The sequence below is a fragment of the Synchiropus splendidus genome, chromosome 1 (genome assembly GCF_027744825.2).
Source record: "Synchiropus splendidus isolate RoL2022-P1 chromosome 1, RoL_Sspl_1.0, whole genome shotgun sequence".
NCBI lineage: Eukaryota > Metazoa > Chordata > Actinopteri > Syngnathiformes > Callionymidae > Synchiropus > Synchiropus splendidus.
Window position 1 is genome coordinate 53,039,225 of NC_071334.1, and position 18,679 is coordinate 53,057,903.

The following is an 18,679-nucleotide window of genomic DNA, read 5'->3' on the forward strand; positions in this document are numbered from 1 at the left end:
TTATTCCAGTGGTAAAATCCTGTTATGCCTCAACTAAAATCGAATAATTCATTTTGACTTCAAAAGAGTTCCGAAGTGTAGCAGTCAGGTGTTTAATGAGCGAAAGTAATCGCCCCTTTTTTTTTAATTGGTCACCAATTCTTCCTCCCACTCCTGCTGCATGTCCTGTGTGATACGGAAAATCAGAGTATTTTAAGTAAGCAAATAACATATTTGTCTGGAATTCACAGTTATGGTTCACATTCTCATTTGGGAATGATATAACATCCAATTCATTCTCTCCAGCTGGGGATTTCTGTGTAGTGTCTGCACTACAACAGGGGAAGTTCAGTGTTTTGCTCACATAGGTTCGCTGATCTTGCTTCATGAAACCGGAAAACCAATGTTGCCGCAACACTTGAAACAACAGAGACTTTTTGCTTAAGCAACGTTTGGTCCTTTGGCATTGCATTTTTCCACCGACGTTTATGTTATAAACGTTATATGCGTTTACCAAATATTTTTGTAATTCTGCATTTTCATGGTTTTAGTGAAGCTTCTATTTGTCTATGTAAATTAAGCTTCGTGTATTTAGCGTTTTTTTCTGTCAACTTTAATAGTATGTAAAGCATTTCGGTCAACATCTGCTGTGACAACAAGAAACCTGAATATTTGCATGAGGATTCTTTGGATCTGATGATTCCACATCACTTAAGCCACCATTCACCCATAACATACATCTTACGTCCATTTCCTCTGAGATCTGGCAGCTATTAGCGCTCGAGCAGTTTGCATGGTTTCATGTCTTCCAGGAATGGAAAGCAAATATGTTGAAATGTTCTCCATTTTTCTAAATGAAGTCCACAGACTTGAGGCAAAATATGTCGTTATGCAAGGTTCTTTAGAACCTTCTGAACGCAAAAACAAATACAGCAGGGGAATCTGGTCTTGATACATGACAAACTATGTCTAAAAATGTGGCTCCCTGCAAAATATATATAACATATATATTTGAACTAAATATGTAAATGACCAAATGTGACGAAGAATTAATACTAAGACTAAATTGAAAACTGGGCGCCAAAATTAACGCGACACTAAACATGCATTTAAATATGAAGAGCAAGTCTCAAAGAGAGGAACGAGGACAGTCTTGCACTTAGTACATGAACTTAAGTAGCAAGAGAGTAGATTGTGCACCATGACCTGGTCAACTCACAAAAGCTGCTTTCAGAACCGTTCAGGAATCTGAACAATTTGTAGGAACCATTTAGTATGAAGAACCATTCTGCCCACCACTGCAACTGAGAGGTGGCTGAGGCACAATTGATGGATAATAGTGAGCAATGAAGCAACAGTTTTGATGTTGTCAGTTCTGTGTGACATCCGCGGGCTGATCACTCCGGAGAAAACTTGTAATCTACATTCTGATTTACCACAGGCCCACAATGAGATTCATGAAGTGTCCAATCAGACTATGAACACGTGTATATCTGGGCGTGTGTGTGTGAGACACAGCCACATAGGGGCAAAAACATCTTGAAATCCCATGATCCAGACATGCCAAGATAATAATTGCCATCTAAATAAAGTGTATAAATAAAGTGTATAAATAAAATGTACGTTTTGTGAAATTTCAAATAAAGTGCGTTGTTTTGCCCTGAGAGATCATCTAGTGGAAATCTGCTTTGGGATGAAGGACTTGCACCTGCTGAGTCAGGATGTTCCTGTGGGAGAAATAGCGCTACTTGAGGAAACCAGCTACCCTGATTTATAACTGGTCCGACCAGCTGTGATCCAGCCCCAATTAACCCTGCATTTAGCAACTAAAAATTTAAGATTTAAGATTTTGAATTTAGTGAAATTTAGAAAAAGGGTAAACAAAACCACGATAAAAACACTCATGGATGCAGATTAGCAGACATCTAGACACCTAGTTTCTACACCTTTACATGTGGGAACAGAAGAGCAACAGGTCCTCTCCACACATATCCTACAAACTTACAGTGCTAACTGTATTTGTAAGAATGGAAAACATTAACACTCTACATTAACATCCCAAAACAGAACCAGATATATAATTCACCTTAATGCACAACGACTATAGTTTTTACAGCTCATTCCTACTTCCATATGATTTACTCCAAAGGCAGTGTGGATCGCGACAATGAGCTGAATTTATGAATGAAATAGCAGAAAACATCTGGTTTTAAGATGGTTTGAGGTCGTGAAATAAATGACTGATGAGTGGTGATGTGGCTGTGTCTCAACACGCTTGAAATAATAACAAACACTTGAATGAAGCAACAAGTTTTATTTTGATGAGACAGAGCCAGTCATGTCAAATATCATATTTTAGCAGCTATTTACCTCATTTCCATTCCTGTCTATTATCGACAAAAAGACTGGGTGACGCTTGAGTTAAGATCTTAGTGAGAAGTCGAACACCAGGAATAAGAAATTCTCAACACAATCTAAGTTTCTTTAATGTGGTTAAGAACCACAAAATTTCCAGTGCATTGAATGACGCCGACCTGCTGATCTGTAGATTAGAGAGGAGCGTATAATTGCGTGAGAGCATCAATGTGAGAGACTGGGAGGAGGCAGCCATAAGAAACACAACTCTGCATATCAACTTCCATGACTATATTGAAGGAAAAAGTTACACCATGACACAAAATCAATAAATACGAGGAGGTTCAAAAACGTTATCATGACACCTTTATTGTTCTGTTTAGTGTCACTTCCACTTCAGAAGAATGAAAGGTCTCTCCACCAACACTGTCATCACATAGCTCAGGACAACGGTCAGCGCCACATGACCCACGAACAAATACATCTAGAGAGAAACATGGCAGAATGTTAAAAAGACGGACAGAGATAATTGAGTGTTTTTAAAGACTCACAAAGTTGATGTCTAAATAGTGTATCGGAGTTTCTTGCAGGCCAATGTATATGGAGACAACCAAGGGATGAATTAGGTAGCAGGAGAAGCTGAGGTTTGAAAGAGGAAGCCAGAACTTCAGCGAAAGTAGGTTCATGATAAAACCTGGAAAACAGACAGAATTCCATGGTTATGTCTGGATTTCATTTCGGTGCATCCCTACCGAACACCACACTCTGAAAACTCCTGTATCACCTTTCAGGGTTACTTTTGTGTTCCATTAAAATTAAGGGTTATGTATCAAGAGACTCAGTCTCAGTCTAAGGGCTCAAGTTTTACCAAAATTCTTGGGTTGTTTCAAAAACCAATTGATGCACCAGACTGGGGTTTCTGAAAATCCAGTTTGCTCACAACATTGTTGTGTGTGTTTGCACATCCATTTTTTTAAAACAGATTTTGGTTAAACTTTCATCCCCAACACTCCATCATTTATTTCTTTAAGTTTAATTCTATAAGAATTGGAGTAGAGAAGTTCATGTGAACTGAAGAATCCTCTCCGTACCTCCATAGCCCTCCTCACAGGCTAGTACGACCCAGGTAAGAGCTGTCGCCCAGGCGGTTCTGTGTAGTCCCTGGTATATGGCATGTGGTGCTGATGGATGGTCTGGTGTGTCCTGGAGGGCGTAGCTCAACCCCACCACCAGAGCCAGGACAGACAAAGAGCATATCCATCCCAGAGCCGCTTGCCACTACATCGAGTCACAGGTAGTAAAATGCAAATCCAGAGATTTCCATTACAACCTACCTTTTTCTTTAGAAGGGTTGCCTTCCTTGTTTTCAGATACACTCCGAACAGAATTCCGATCAAAAATGGTCCATATCTGGAGTAGGGTTTTTGGTAGTACAAAAACACAAAATCTGTCCTTGTGCTGAAATTTAAAATGGAGAGAGCAATCATATATGTATATTGTGAGGATTTTGATTTCATATTCAAATCTCAAAGATCATCTCTCTTCTTACATAACATCTGACTGAAAGACAGGTAGATGCAGGAGTGCTGTTAAAATAGATCCAGTCAAAATGGTCATCAGCAGCAGGGTGACCACCAAAACAGCAAATACAACTTTGTTCCTGAGGATAAATAAATATATTGAAGAGAATGAATCCAAAAAACCATAAAGTAATTTCTAATCTGATGGGAAAAAAACATACTTTCTGTGGGCAAGAATCAGCAGAGGAGTTGTGGCATAGCTCTGAAAGTCCAGCGATAGGTACCATGTCCAAGGTAGGCACTTGGGAGGACATTGAGTTATGAATGAACAAGATTCAAAACAGTCCTTGTCAAATGATTCTTGTTGCTCTGACTTACAGATAAATCACGAGTAAATAGATTGTTTATCAACAGCAGGTTTGTCCACCAGAACTTGTCACATTGAAAAAATATTGAAGGTAGTAGCATCAGAAACGGGCCTCCATTGAACACAGATGTGACACCTTCACAAAGCATAACCACAAACATGTGGAGGGGCTGTATCCTGGAATGGAAACATGTTTTCAGACAATAAAGGAACCATAACATTGGCTGAAATAATGCTGCTCATGTCACTAAATCTGACCTTCTGATCCTCTTGAAGTAGAAATCTGCCACAAGACGTGGACTCATGGTGTCTTCATTCCTCTGGATTGAGCTCAGGAGACTTTTGGCGCTTAACAAACCACTACAACACAACATGGAATATTTAGAGTCACACAGTTTTGGAGCACGATAGTCTTTTTTTCTTTCTGCTTCATTGCCAAAGGGCCACAGTCGTAGAGTGCAGCTGAAACTTGAAAAGCACTGAGATAGCACTGACGTAAAGCATATTTCAAAAGACTATAAAACACGTCATCAGATCAATAAAACAGCTTCGATCATTCAAGAATTTAGTTTGACTCAAAGCAAAAAAGTTTTCTGGATTTTAACCCAATACTGCATTCCAATTCTCGACCAAGTCACAGCCAGCAATATTAATGAACGATGAGCCATAAATGTTGATTTGATTTTGTGTTGTATGTCTTTTATTGAGTCTAGTTTTCCATTTTAGCTGATTCAGAAGAAGAAGGAGCGTGAACAGCAACAGGGAGAAGCCATGCAAGAGAATGAGGAAAGAACACATGAGGTCTGTATAAGTTCGTAGGTTATGAACGAAAGAAAAAGTGAATGTGGCAAAGCAGAAGGAACAATAGATTTCTGGTGCCTGACCTCAATAACAGAAACGTGTCCACACCCAAACCGTTGGGTCCTCCCGCTGTAAACACATGCAGGGGGTTCGTTTTCAAAGATGCTTGTAAGTCTTTCGTGTTATCTGTGGTCGGAAGAGTGTTGTCAGACAAACATATTCTTTTTTAATGGGCAGGAGTGGGTCATACCAGTAGAGTAAAATGATGGTATGTTCAGAGAATGTGTTGAAATGATCCACAACATGCTCAGAGCTCGGATGCCGTTCAAGGAAGGATAGGAATCCTTGACTGATGCTGGGGTGCTGAGGACTCCCTGAGTCGTCGTCTGAAGAGAGAAGGCTTCCAGAAACTGATGCAAACAGCGACTGAGGAAACTCTTCTGTGTTCTCTTGTGTTGTTCTGTAAAAACATGCCATCAGATCACATGATTTCAAATGCCAGATATAAAGTTCCTGTATGGATTTAAAATCTAACAAATATTTGAGCAATATCCAAAATAAGGCTCCCAAAATGTAACTCATTTTTCAGAATACGAACTAAGATCCAGGTTTTTCGGGAGTACACTGTAACACAGATGGAATGCAAGGTTTCTTTATTCAAAACTTTTTTTTTCTCTCTTTTAGTCTACGTTTCCATCAATTGGTCCACGACAGTATGTTTCGGGTCAGTATGCTGTTTTCAGCGTTTCCACTGGGGTCAGAAAAACCCAACACATTTCGTCCCATTTTTTTGGTACCTCTTACCTTCGGTGCTGGAGGGGTCTGAAAAGAGAACTGTCGCTGGTTGGACGAGAAACAGTGCTTCATTGAGTTGTGACTATGTGTCTCTAAATTATTTTTGCGGTGACTGAAATTTTGTTGTCGCAGAGCTACCAGCAATTTCCGCTGACATATGGTGACTATCTAATACGTTTAACTCTTTAATTTAGAGACAAAAAACAGCAGAACCCATCTGTTGCAGTCTGTCATTGATGTCTGGGATCAAATACATACCTAACAATGTAAACAAAACACTCAGAAGTTTGTTCACAGCATGTTGCTTTCCCGATGATGCCACTATTTTGGGGTGAAAGGAAGGCGCTACCTTCCTCTACCATCGTGGGATTTGCAGATGTTTACCACTGACTGCAGTAAAAACCTCCGCATGCACAACAGCTACTCTTAAGTGTCATGAAGAGGGTGATTTTGGCGCCCACACAACATGCACCCAGATGTGAGTCGGATACACTGATCCCAGGTCTGACAACACTAGTCTGACGATGACAAATGTGGCTGATTGACAGGTAGAAGTTGGAGACACAGTGAACAATTGAATTAAATGTTTATCATATTTGACGTCTTGAAATGGTGAGAAATGTGTAGAGTACTCTCCTATGAACCAACAGATCCCAGTTGACAAGACATGAAGTTTCCTGAAAACTAATAGTGTAATGTTCACACACATTTTTACATTTCTTCTACTTATTTAGAAAAAAAAAATCACTTCTTTTTTTCCAATATAACATAAACTTATAGCTACAGAGCTCAGTGTGGACTGGGAATGCAAAGGGGCTCAGTGGGGAGAAAGACACGACATGACGTGGACTGGACGGTGGAAACGCTGCATTACTGGCACTTTCATACTGTTTCCTGCTGGAGTGCTTTTTGCAGCCTGCAGTCTGAATTAATGTACATTTTGTAAATTACCTGTAAACACTAGGCAGAATTTTAAACTTACTGTCTTCTCGTGTGTTGCAATCATCCTTTTGACAATTTAAGGAAGAAGACATGTTGAAGTTTCCATTGCTTTTCCCCTCATCCAAGCAGAAAGGTTCGACTGCTGGAGCCTTTTCTTTGCTCTGCTGACAAGTCCTCACAGCAGTGACCAGCGTAGCAGCCAGAGGAATTGCTACTAGAACAGCACAAATGACCCTGTGAGAGAAAATACGGATGGAATTGGGCTTCGCCTCTCGTGCAGGCTCCAAAGATGCAAAAGGAAGACAAGTAAGAAAATTTAGCTATGAATAATTATTAAAATATTCAATAAAAAAAATCTGCATCTGCATCATTTGCAAAAAAAAAAAAAAATCTGCACCTCTAAGCTTTATATGGTACATGATCCATCCAGGTCATTTTAAAAGAGTAAAGACTTTATTTACTTACAGACAAGCGATTCCAGATGCATCAGGATGAACAGCATTGGATAAACAATATGCCAACATCACTTCCAGTTTAGACTCATTGACGAACATAGATGGTAAAGGAGGAATGAGGGAGACCTCTCCAAACTTCAGCCTCCCTTTGAAGGCAAAAAAATAAAACAAAACTAGAATTTCTCCATCAACATCCTGCACCACAGACAACTACCTGAAATGACTATATATTCGTAATTTCTACAACTACCTGAAATATATATACCGTAATTTCCGGACTATAAGCCGCTACTTTTTTCTCGCGGTCTGAACCCTGCGGCTTATAAAACGATGCGGCTAATATATTGATTTTTACAGGGATATTCCAATCAATCGGCCACCGATTATGAAAGGCCGAACTCGTTGTGATCTGTGAAAGCCGATCACTGCCTGTCATTGCTGGTCACAAAATCCGATCACATGTGACAGCAGCCGTTCTGATGAGGCACCGCCAGCGGTTTGTGATGCGTCCGCTCCTCCCTCCCGACTCGCCACTCGCTTGGCAACGGCGTGTCTAATGCGGAAGCTTTTTTCAGTCTGTCATGTCAAGGCTGCATCCTGCAGCACATGCACGTTAAAAGGCGTCAACGCCACGAATTCAATACGATATTTAAAACACCAGCACTTGACGGAGCACAGAGAATTTTCTGGTGCTCATGAAAGTGAAACTAACGAACCAGCGGTCACTCGCGACACTCGCCGGTCTGAGCGTGACGTCCAGAACGCGAAGCATATTGCCCGAGAAATAATCATTAATTTCACCGCGCCAGATGAGCAGCCTTTCTCAGGTGTCGTTTTAAGACGGAATCAACCGGGACCAAATCCGCTGCGGTCTTGTGTGTGTCAGATGCAGCGTTGAATCGGTGAATCTGAAACGTTTGCAACCGTCCAGAGTGAGAACTTTCATGAAAGAAGTTGAAGACAGCTGCTTCAGCTGAGTACTCTCCCTGTCTCTCGGAGCATCCCGAGTTTTTACAGTCTAATGAGCATGCTCTTTGCTGGCAAAAATATTGAGCTTCGTCACATCAAACCGATGACATCACAGGCGTTTTATTTACCTTTAAAGCGCTCAAATTGCGCTGTTTTCACCCGCGTGTCCGCAGCTCTGCTGACCCAGACGATGTACTTGAGGGTGAAAACAGCGCTTTCTGAACACTTTAGATGTGAGGAGTTCATAACTGGAGTTCAGAACATTGGCAAGATTGTTTCATGAGTCAGTCTCGACACTGGACCCCGTTTTCAAAACTAGGATCGCTAGAAGTGATCCTCATGCATTTTCTGTGGCGCAGACAGCAACGGTGCACCCGCGGCTTATAGAGCGGTGCGGCTTATGTATGAACAAAATCCATTTTCCTTCTTGGATTTGGTGGGTGCGGCTAATATTCCGGTGCGCTCTGTAGTCCGGAAAATACGGTATATATTGTTGAGTGTTCCTGCTGAGGAGCCAGCGGTCTCACTTTCATGAGCCCAGAAAACTGTCTGGCGCTTTAAATGGTGTATTTAATTTGAAGGCACTTCCCTGCACAGCATTTTTCCGTGACACTTTCCATGACAGATTGAAAGAAGCTCCACTGCAGACATGCTGCTGCAGAGTCAGCAGGGAGTTGGGAATGAGGGAGGAGGAGACGCATCACAACCAGCGGTGCTTCCTCAGAGCACCGGCTGTCACACGTGATCAGTTGTTGTGATCGGTCACGATCGATCGGAGCCTCCCTAATATATTTATACATGTTTTGATCTTAACCTGACTATAGTCATGATAGATATCTCCTTTTTTCTAACTCAGAAAACCACCTGAATGTCCGTCATTGAGAATCTAATGTGGCTTGAAGGGGGCTGTAAAATGACTGTGAGCTGCTTGACAGAACTGGAAGTGTTGTAAATGTGCTGGGCCCAAATATTAACACGACTCTCACACAGCTCCTCTAGCGAGTAAACAACTCAGCCCAATAATTGAAACATGGTTTTGGTTTTGACTTTTCCATGGATAAGTGGTGAGGTAATGAGAAACAAGTAGGTGATGAGAAACAAGTACAAAATAAGCTGTGTAAGTCCAGCAACTGTATTAGAATCATTGTAGACATTGTGTTTTGTTTTATAACAATGTGCTCTTCATATGTTTAAAAGGTCTTTCATGAAAGGTCCTGTTCTTCACCTTCAGTTCTATGTATATTTATATTTATTTAGTAATAGTTATATTGAGTATTTGTATTTAGTTCAGCCTATTGATTTGTTGTTGCTATTGTTAAATCCTTGTGTTCTTCTTCAAAATAAACAGGTGATGTAAAGATGACATTGTTTATTGTGCAACCACTCATTGAAATGATGAAGTTGTCTGGCGGCAGTCAGAAAAAACTCAACGTCTTCACACAGAAGAGTAACAACAGTGGTAGATGAGGATGTATCTTCATGTAACAGGTGTATTATTATACAGGTGGGTGGTTCTCATGCTGCAGGATAACAGTTGCATGTGAAGGGCCTCTGCTCAGCTCAGACTTGGTTAATTCATTCTTGTCAATGTAAGTCATTGTTAGGTGACTAGTAGGTTAAGAGTTGAACATTGGCATTGATCACACATCAATATCAGTCAAAGTCTCGAATCTTGTGAATAAAAACGGTCAAATTGAAGTCATTATCTTTGCAGTAAACTATTTGCTCACGAATATTTAATCCTGATGACACTCTTAACTTGTTGACCCGCCTCTACCTCTCCCACTTTATATTAATGGGAAGCCTGTTCAGATGGAAAACCAAACAGACAGTGGCAGCTCAAGTTCGAGAACCCGTCATTGAAAAGGACCAAATGGGTTCATTTATCTCAAAGTAGTTATAGCAGTGGCCATCACTGTCCTAATACAGACCATTGTACAGTGAGATTTAATCATCTCCATCAGTGCAACATATGTTCAGAGAAACAAATCATGACTAAGGATTAAATCGGAATTGAAAAGGTTGCACAGCAAAGGTGTGTCTGCCTAGATGAGACAGATAACTTACCTTCGAGCATCAACATGTGCACCTCTTTATCGTCGCAGGAGTCAGGAACACAAACCCCCACAAAGTAGAATAAATCTCCCTGAAATGGAAAAGTGGTTATTGACTCACTCAATAATGACTCACTCGTGGTTCACTAGTTAAATAGATGTTCAAGTTATGCTCAATAAGGGCTTTGAAGCTCATCCACAAAAGCGCTGCTTTGGCGGCAGGTTTATCTTCCAACCTGCTCCACAGTCACCCATTGGTGGATCAGTTTGAGAGCCCTGTTCTGAATGGTCTGGTCTCTATGTTTGGTGTCATCACCTGAGTCAGAAACACCTGGCAGTATTGTCCAGAGAAGGAAGCCGTGTGGACAGAGCGACATTCAGACATCAAGCCTGGTCGGTTGAGGTTGCCTCCTCTTACGTTACTTCCCATCTTCCCAAATGAATCGTACACTATAAAAACATAATGCATTCATAAATAAGAGGCTTGCACAAGTTTTTTTTAAAGCTTTTGAATGTATGAACATGTACAACATTCATATACATTACAGTCAAGGCTGTACTGGAAGCCTGCGCAGCAACATTAAAGCTGTAAGTGCCAAAGTAAGTTTTTCTTGATATTGTTTACACAATTACCAACCAACTTCCACGGCACAAGCTTCAGTTTGTTTTTTACGCCTTTTGATTCCCGTCTGAGAAAAGCTCGGGGAAAATACATTCTTACGGATGTGCTGGAGTGAACAATGAAAACGGAACGGACACTCGGGACAAAGGAGGAACGAGTCAGAAACCAACGTCGTTCTCAACAATAGTGGTAACAAACTATTGGAGTTTGCAATTACATTAAGTCAAAAACCTTGTCCGTCGAACTTCTGACAAGCTAAGCAACTACCAGAAATTAGACGGAGCCCACACGGACCGTTGCTGCGCAGTGCTCGAGTGACTCGCAAAGAAAGTTTTGGATTGCTACTCACCGAACCAGAAGACAGTGGGGAACCACGCTAACTCCAAAAACTGAACATTTAAAGAGTCATGTCGAAAAATACAATGGCAGAATCACGCACTGACGATGACATCGCGGCTACCGATTGCGGCCCCAGGATTTCATCATTGCCCACAGAGCGAGGCTTGGAGGAAAAGCTCCGTCATCTCATAAATACAAGGAGAACAAAATTGAGACTCTTGACCCAAAAATCGAATGAAATTGAATGTTTCATGGAAAATGATGACAACTTGACACACATTGAAAACGTCGTGATGGATTATGAAAAGTTATATGAAGAATTTGCTGAAGCTAATGAAACAGTGAAACTGTACATGAAAGATGAGGAAGGTGAGGCTGACCAAACAAACTGGTATCACCCCAAAGTGACACATTGTCAAGAGTTTATGAATAAAACAAAAAAGTGGATTGAGGAAACGAAACTTCATCAGGAATTGGTGAAAACACATCAAAAGGATGTAACTCCTATGGACAGCGTCTCAAATGTTTCTCAAGGCCGCAGATCAGGAAGATCCTCTCGTCGTTCATCCAGTGGAACATCATACGTATCTTCTGCTACTTCGGCGCGACTAAAAGAGGAGGCCAACAGAGCAGCTCTCATTGCAAAAGCTGCCGCATTAAAGGAAAAACAAGCACTGGCATTGAAAGAAGCCCAGTTAATGGCCGACAAAGAACGGTTGGAAATCGACACGGAGTTGGCAGCTTCTACAGCAAGGATGAAAGTTTACGAGCAATATGAGCATAATGGCGATGCTGACAAGTCCACCAAAAAGGAACAATGTCCAGATGGGATTGCTTCATCGAGTGATTCAGTTGGTGCTATTCACAATGCAAATGTAGAACGCAGATCAAATCCTGCACCCAAAGCAACACCAGTACATCAAGTGATGGACACGAAAGAACTTTGTAAGGTGATGCAACGACAAACAGATATGACTGAACTGTCTCGTCTACCACAAAGAGACGTTCCACTGTTCCATGGTGATCCATTGGAATTCAGATCATTTTTGAAAGCATTTGAACACACCATTGCTTCTCGGACTGACTCTGATTCAGACAAGCTATACTTTCTGGAGCAATACACAAGGGGTGATCCAAGAGATCTGGTCAGGAGTTGCATGCACATGCCATCACATCGTGGATATCGTGAGGCCTTGAAGTTGCTCGCTGATCATTATGGAAATGAAATTAAGATTGCTTCAGCCTTACTGGAAAAGGCATTCAAATGGCCACAAATCAAGTCAGAAGACACCAAAGCTCTAAGTAACTTTGCATTGTTTCTCCTGAGCTGTCAAAATACCATGCAGGATGTGGCATTTATGGATGAGTTGGACAATCCCACCAACATGAGACTGATTTTGTCCAAGTTGCCATACAAGTTGAGAGAGAAATGGAGAACCGTTGCCTATGACATGCAAGAGACCAGAGGAGATCGTGCCAAGTTTACTGATCTGGTGAGATTTGTGGACAAGCAAGCTAAAGTAGCCATGGATCCACTATTCGGAGACCTTATGGACGTCGTAGCAGTTGAAAGGAAAGACAAAGGATGTATTAACATCAAGCAAAAAACAAAGAATGAACAAAGAAAGAGAAGTACTTTTGCCATACATGCAACTACAGTTAAAACCAATGACTCTGAAGTACAAGAACAAAGAGTTACTGCAGTGCAGTCTAATATTGCCTTCTGTAAGCCATGACTGTTCTGCAAAAGAAACCACACTCTTGAATATTGCGAAAACTTACAAGAACGTCCCCATAAGGAGAAACTTGAATTTCTGAAGAAAGCAGGATTATGTTTTGGATGCTTATTAAAAGGTCATGTAAGCAAAGATTGTAAAAGGAGAATGACATGCCATGCATGTGCACAAAAGCACCCAAGTATGTTGCACTTTGATAAGCAAGAAAGCTTCAACAACAGAACCGAGAACGATGTGGATGTGAAGGATGAAACAGCTGGACCACCACAAGCAACCATTAATGAAACAAGTGCCTACACTGGAGCGGGTGCCGACTGCATTCTTTCCATTTTACCTGTTCTAGTGAAGTCTAAGAAGGGCAGTAAAGTAGTGGAAACCTATGCTTTTCTGGATCCAGGAAGCTCTGCAACATTTTGTACAGATGCACTTGCAAAGGAACTAAACCTACAAGGTAGACGCACAGAGCTTGAGTTGAAAACTATGAGTCCTAAACTTCATGTGAAAAGCTACATGCTTACAGACCTGGAAGTGAGTGGGATCAACACCAACAACTTCATTGATTTGCCCAAAGTTTTCACTCAGAAGGAAATTCCTGTGTCTCGGAAAAACATTCCATCACAAGAAGACATAAAGAAATGGTCTTACCTTGATGAAGTCAGACTTCCAAACATTGAGGCAGAAGTGGGGCTTCTCATTGGTAACAATGTGCACAAGGCATTAGAACCATGGCAAGTGATTAACAGCAGAGGCCTTGGACCTTATGCCGTCAAAACAGCTCTCGGGTGGATAGTCAATGGTCCGTTTATGGATCACACAGACGGCAAAGAAGATGATGAACATTCTCAAGTCATTGTAAATCGTATCTCCATCGAGAGTGTGGAACAACTTCTGTTACAACAGTTTAGCCAAGATTTTCCTGAACGAGCTGGTAACGACAAATTGGAAATGTCACAAGAAGATCTGCAGTTCATGGACTGTGTGAGCAAGTCTTTGCACTTTAAAGATGGTCACTATTTCATAGGACTACCGAAGAAAAGGAAAACTGTTATGCCAAACAATCGAAGTGTCGCCACTCAAAGAGCTCTTGCACTGAAAAGGAAGTTTCAGAAGAATCCTGTGTTTCATCAGGAGTACACAGGCTTTGTGACTGACATGCTGAACAAGAGATTTGCAGTGGAAGTTCCTAAACGCCAAGGGACCCGTCAAGATGGTGAAGTATGGTATGTACCACACCACGGTGTTTACCATCCCCAAAAGAGGAAGCTGCGTGTGGTCTTCGACTCCGCTGCGACTTATCAGGGAGTGTCATTAAATACTGAACTTCTCCAGGGTCCAGACTTTGCAAATTCTCTGGTGGGAGTGCTCACACGCTTCCGAAAAGAGCAAGTGGCGCTTATGGCTGACATAGAGGCCATGTACCATCAAGTGAAGGTCCCAGAAGAAGACACAGATCTCATGCGGTTTCTCTGGTGACCGGAGGGAAATATTGATAGTGACCTGGTTGAGTACAAAATGACAGTGCATTTGTTTGGTGCTACATCCTCACCAAGTTGTGCAAACTATGCATTAAAAAGGACTGCAGAAGACAACAGAAGCAGATCATCTTCTGAGGCAGTTGATACAGTACTCAATAATTTTTACATAGATGATTGTTTAAAGTCAACTGAGAACATGGCTCAAGCCATTACGTTGTACAAAGATCTCAAAGCACTTTGTGCTTCAGGAGGTTTCAACTTAACTAAGTGGACAAGCAACAGCAGACAGTTTTTGGCATCTCTTCCAGAAGAGGAAAAGGCAAAAGAACTGAGAAGTGTAGATCTGAGTCGAGAAGTTCTTCCGATTGAAAGAGCACTAGGAGTTCTGTGGTGTCCAGAGTCGGACTCATTCAAGTTCAGGATTAATATCAAAGAGAAACCACTCAGCAGAAGAGGAATCCTGTCAACAGTATGCTCTATCTACGATCCATTGGGATTTCTTGCCCCACTCAGTCTCAAAGTGAAAGTGCTTCTCCAACAGCTGATTAGAGAGAAACTCAACTGGGATGAAACCATTCCAGAAATGCTTGCTCAAAAATGGTATGAGTGGCTTAATGACTTACAGCTACTATCAAACTTCACAGTAAGAAGATGCATGAAGCCTGTAGAATTTGGTAACATTGTTGCAGCTCAGCTTCACCACTTTTCAGATGCAAGTGAAGTTGGTTACGGAACTGTATCTTACCTCAGACTCATTGATCACGACAGCCATGTCCACTGTGCATTCGTGTTGGGAAAGTCCAGAGTTGCACCTTTGAAGCAAGTGACAGTGCCACGGTTGGAGCTAACAGCTGCAGTTGTAGCAGTGAATATGGACAAGATGTTAAGACAAGAGTTGCAAATGGACATGCAGCCATCTGTTTTCTGGACCGACAGCACAACAGTCCTGAAGTACATAAACAACACTACTCGTAGATTCAAGACATTTGTTGCAAACAGGATTACCACCATCCATGAGTTATCCAAACCAACACAGTGGAGATACATCAACACTTCCACAAACCCGGCTGACTGTGCATCCAGAGGTTTGACTGCAGCTAAGCTGATGAACCACAATGACTGGATTCAAGGTCCATCATTCCTTCGAGACCCAGAACATCTGTGGCCAGAGAGCTTTCAACAACTGGAGGTTGATGAAAAAGAAGAAGAGGTGAAAAGGTCAGTGGTAACGAACACTATTCAAGCAGCAGAGGTCACAGACTCAGTCAACAAGCTCATCAACTATTACTCAAGTTGGTACAAGTTACGAAAGGCAGTTGCTTGGATCCTCAAAATTAAGACCAAACTCAAACAGATAAGTAAGATGCGCAAAGAAACAACACTGACCACCTCCCAAGAGCAGATGAAAGCCTACAAGCTGAACACGGAAAAGACATCATTAAGTGTGGAAGATCTAAAAGAAGCAGAAGAAGAAATAATCAAGTTTTGTCAAAGACAAGCATTTTCAGATGAACTGCATTGCTTAACTAAAGAAAGCTACGTCAAAAAAAGCAGTCCTCTCTACAAGCTGGATCCAGTGGTTCAAGATGGGTTACTAAGAGTTGGAGGGCGTCTCAGCAAGTTTGCTATGCCAGCAGAACTCGTCCATCCAGTTATCATACCCAAAGATTCTCACATTGCCACGCTGATATTAAGAGATATACATGAAAGAATTGGGCACTGTGGGAGAAATTACATGTTGTCACAACTTCATCAAAGGTTTTGGATCCCGACAGCCAATTCAATCGTCAAAGTTTTTGTCAAGATGTGTCATCTGCAAAAAAGTCACTGCTAGAAAGATGGAACAAAAAATGGCAGACCTGCCTGAATAAAGACTACAGTCAGACAAGCCACCATTTTCACATGTTGGAGTGGATTATTTTTGCCCATTTCTGGTCAAAAGAGGACGCTCAACAGTCAAAAGATATGGTGTGCTATTCACGTGTCTTGCATCAAGAGCAGTGCGTATTGAGATCGCCCACACATTGGACACCGACGCTTGTATAAATGCAATTCGGAGATTCACGTGTCGAAGAGGTCAGGTGTCAGTCATACGTTCGGATAATGGCACAAACTTTGTTGGTGCCGAAAGAGAACTTTGTGATGCAATTCAACACTGGAATCAAGCTCAAATCCATGACACACTTCGTCAGAAGGGAGTGAAGTGGATTTTCAACCCACCATCAGGTTCTCACTTCGGGGGGATTTGGGAAAGACAAATCCGCTCAGTGCGAAAAATTCTCAAGTCAATTCTGAAAGAACAGATCATCGAGGATGAATCACTTCAAACATTGATGTGTGAAGTCGAGGCCATCATGAATGACAGACCAATAACAACTGCATCAGATAATTTAAATGACTTAGAGGCTTTAACTCCAAATCATCTCCTATTGTTGAAAAGGGAACCATCACTTCCTCCTGGGTTGTTCATCAAAGAAGAGTCATATTCACGTCGACGATGGAAGCAGGTGCAATATTTGGCTAACCTGTTCTGGAAAAGATGGGTATGTGAATACTTGCCTTGTCTGCAGGAGCGGCAAAAATGGACTAAAGTGAGCCAAAATCTTGTACCCGGTGATGTTGTGATGATAGTCGATGACACTGCTCCAAGAAATTCCTGGGTCTTGGGGAAGGTGATTCAGACCATGCCAGATGCCAAAGGTCTTGTTCGCAGAGTGTTGGTCAAAACTAAATCGAACATCATTGAAAGACCCGTTGACAAACTTTGTTTTGTTTGTGAAACGCTCTCTTAAAATGGGAGCGAATTGTTTACAGAAATGTTCAATTTGTTTAGTCATCTTTGTCCCTTCTATTTATTGTATAGTAATTGGTCGTCTTATCGTCTCCCAATTAGGAGCGGAAAATGTAAGTGCCAAAGTAAGTTTTTCTTGATATTGTTTACACAATTAGGTAATTGTTTTGTGGTTTAATACTTTATATATTTATGTGTGTTTTAATTTGAAGGCACATATTGTCTTATAGGGAAAACGGTTTTGTTCGGTTGAAGTGCGTTGGATTGTTAAGAACGACATGGACGTATAGGTTTTTGACTGTTAAGTTTGGACTTTTGGATGTTCCTGAGACCGTTATTTTCATTAAAGACGAACCAACTTCCACGGCACAAGCTTCAGTTTGTTTTTTACGCCTTTTGATTCCCGTCTGAGAAAAGCTCGGGGAAAATACATTCTTACGGATGTGCTGGAGTGAACAATGAAAACGGAACGGACACTCGGGACAAAGGAGGAACGAGTCAGAAACCAACGTCGTTCTCAACAATAGAGGTAACAAACTATTGGAGTTTGCGATTACAAAAGCAGATGCATTGTGTGAACTCCTGGACTGAACGGATCGCTACCAAAGAGAACAATAGGTTGTCGTTCAGGCAATTAACCTGGTCATACAGAAAGACAAGTTTCCCCACTGCAGTGCATGTTTGTACTTACTTGGTCTCTCTAACAACCTACTGTCCTATAAGTCAGTCATTCAAAAAAATCCATATCTGGCTCAACTGTTATCTTGAGCAGAAACTACAATGAAGAGAAGAACAAAGCCTGTTCAAAATCAACCTCCAAGAAGTTTAAAAAAAAGTGTCATGGTGCCATTTTTATAAGTCTGACTGGTCATTCGTCATCTTGTCTTATATAATAGCATGAATAGTTGGGTGTATTTTATGCATTCGGTTAGGGCCGCGCTTGCCAAGTTTGTCTTGATTTAAATTGTTTTTTCTCTTCTGAAGTCGCAAAACAAATCCTCCCTTCCACAGCAGCCACATTTATGATGACAACAAAGTTGTTTCTTACTTTAACAACAAGTTATTTATAAACATTTAGATAAGCAAAGTTAGTACTTACTGACAACAGCAAAATCTTTTGGATTGTCCTGGCTGAGTTCCTGGAGAAAAACATCTGTGTCATTCATGCATTTTTCCAGGGCAGAAGAGCTCGCGATCAGCAGCAGCAGCAAGTATCCTGAAGCCATTGCAACTTTGCTCTGCAGTACAAATGCACACAAGGTTTAAGTATCATTCGTTTATTAAAATCTGCAGGATGTTCCTTGGTGGAGTTTATGATGTTGAACCCGTTTAACCAGAAATCCAATCAAATCACCTACTCATCCTTCTGTGCACTGTCACTGAGGCGCTGCTGTGTGGTGACATTATTATGAGTATCATTTATTTATCTATTTTATTTTTTCAGTCAAACTTAGTCATGGCAGGGAGGGAAGCTCTGCC

At 41.3% G+C, this 18,679-nt stretch overlaps 1 protein-coding gene across 1 annotated transcript; it reads right to left on the reverse strand.

Moving 5' to 3' along the window:
* Positions 1-2,696: 2,696 nt before the first annotated feature.
* LOC128752609 (O-acyltransferase like protein-like) lies at positions 2,697-18,418 on the reverse strand. The gene is made up of 15 exons (XM_053854002.1): positions 18,300-18,418; positions 10,554-10,687; positions 10,251-10,329; positions 7,225-7,360; positions 6,800-6,993; positions 5,273-5,482; positions 5,106-5,208; positions 4,480-4,581; positions 4,233-4,398; positions 4,076-4,155; positions 3,884-3,994; positions 3,669-3,792; positions 3,426-3,612; positions 2,886-3,028; positions 2,697-2,818 (listed from the first exon to the last, which is right to left on the reverse strand). The coding sequence occupies exons 1-15, from the start codon at positions 18,364-18,366 to the stop codon at positions 2,720-2,722; spliced, it is 1,935 nt and encodes a 644-aa protein (XP_053709977.1). The 5' UTR covers positions 18,367-18,418; the 3' UTR covers positions 2,697-2,719.
* Positions 18,419-18,679: the final 261 nt, after the last annotated feature.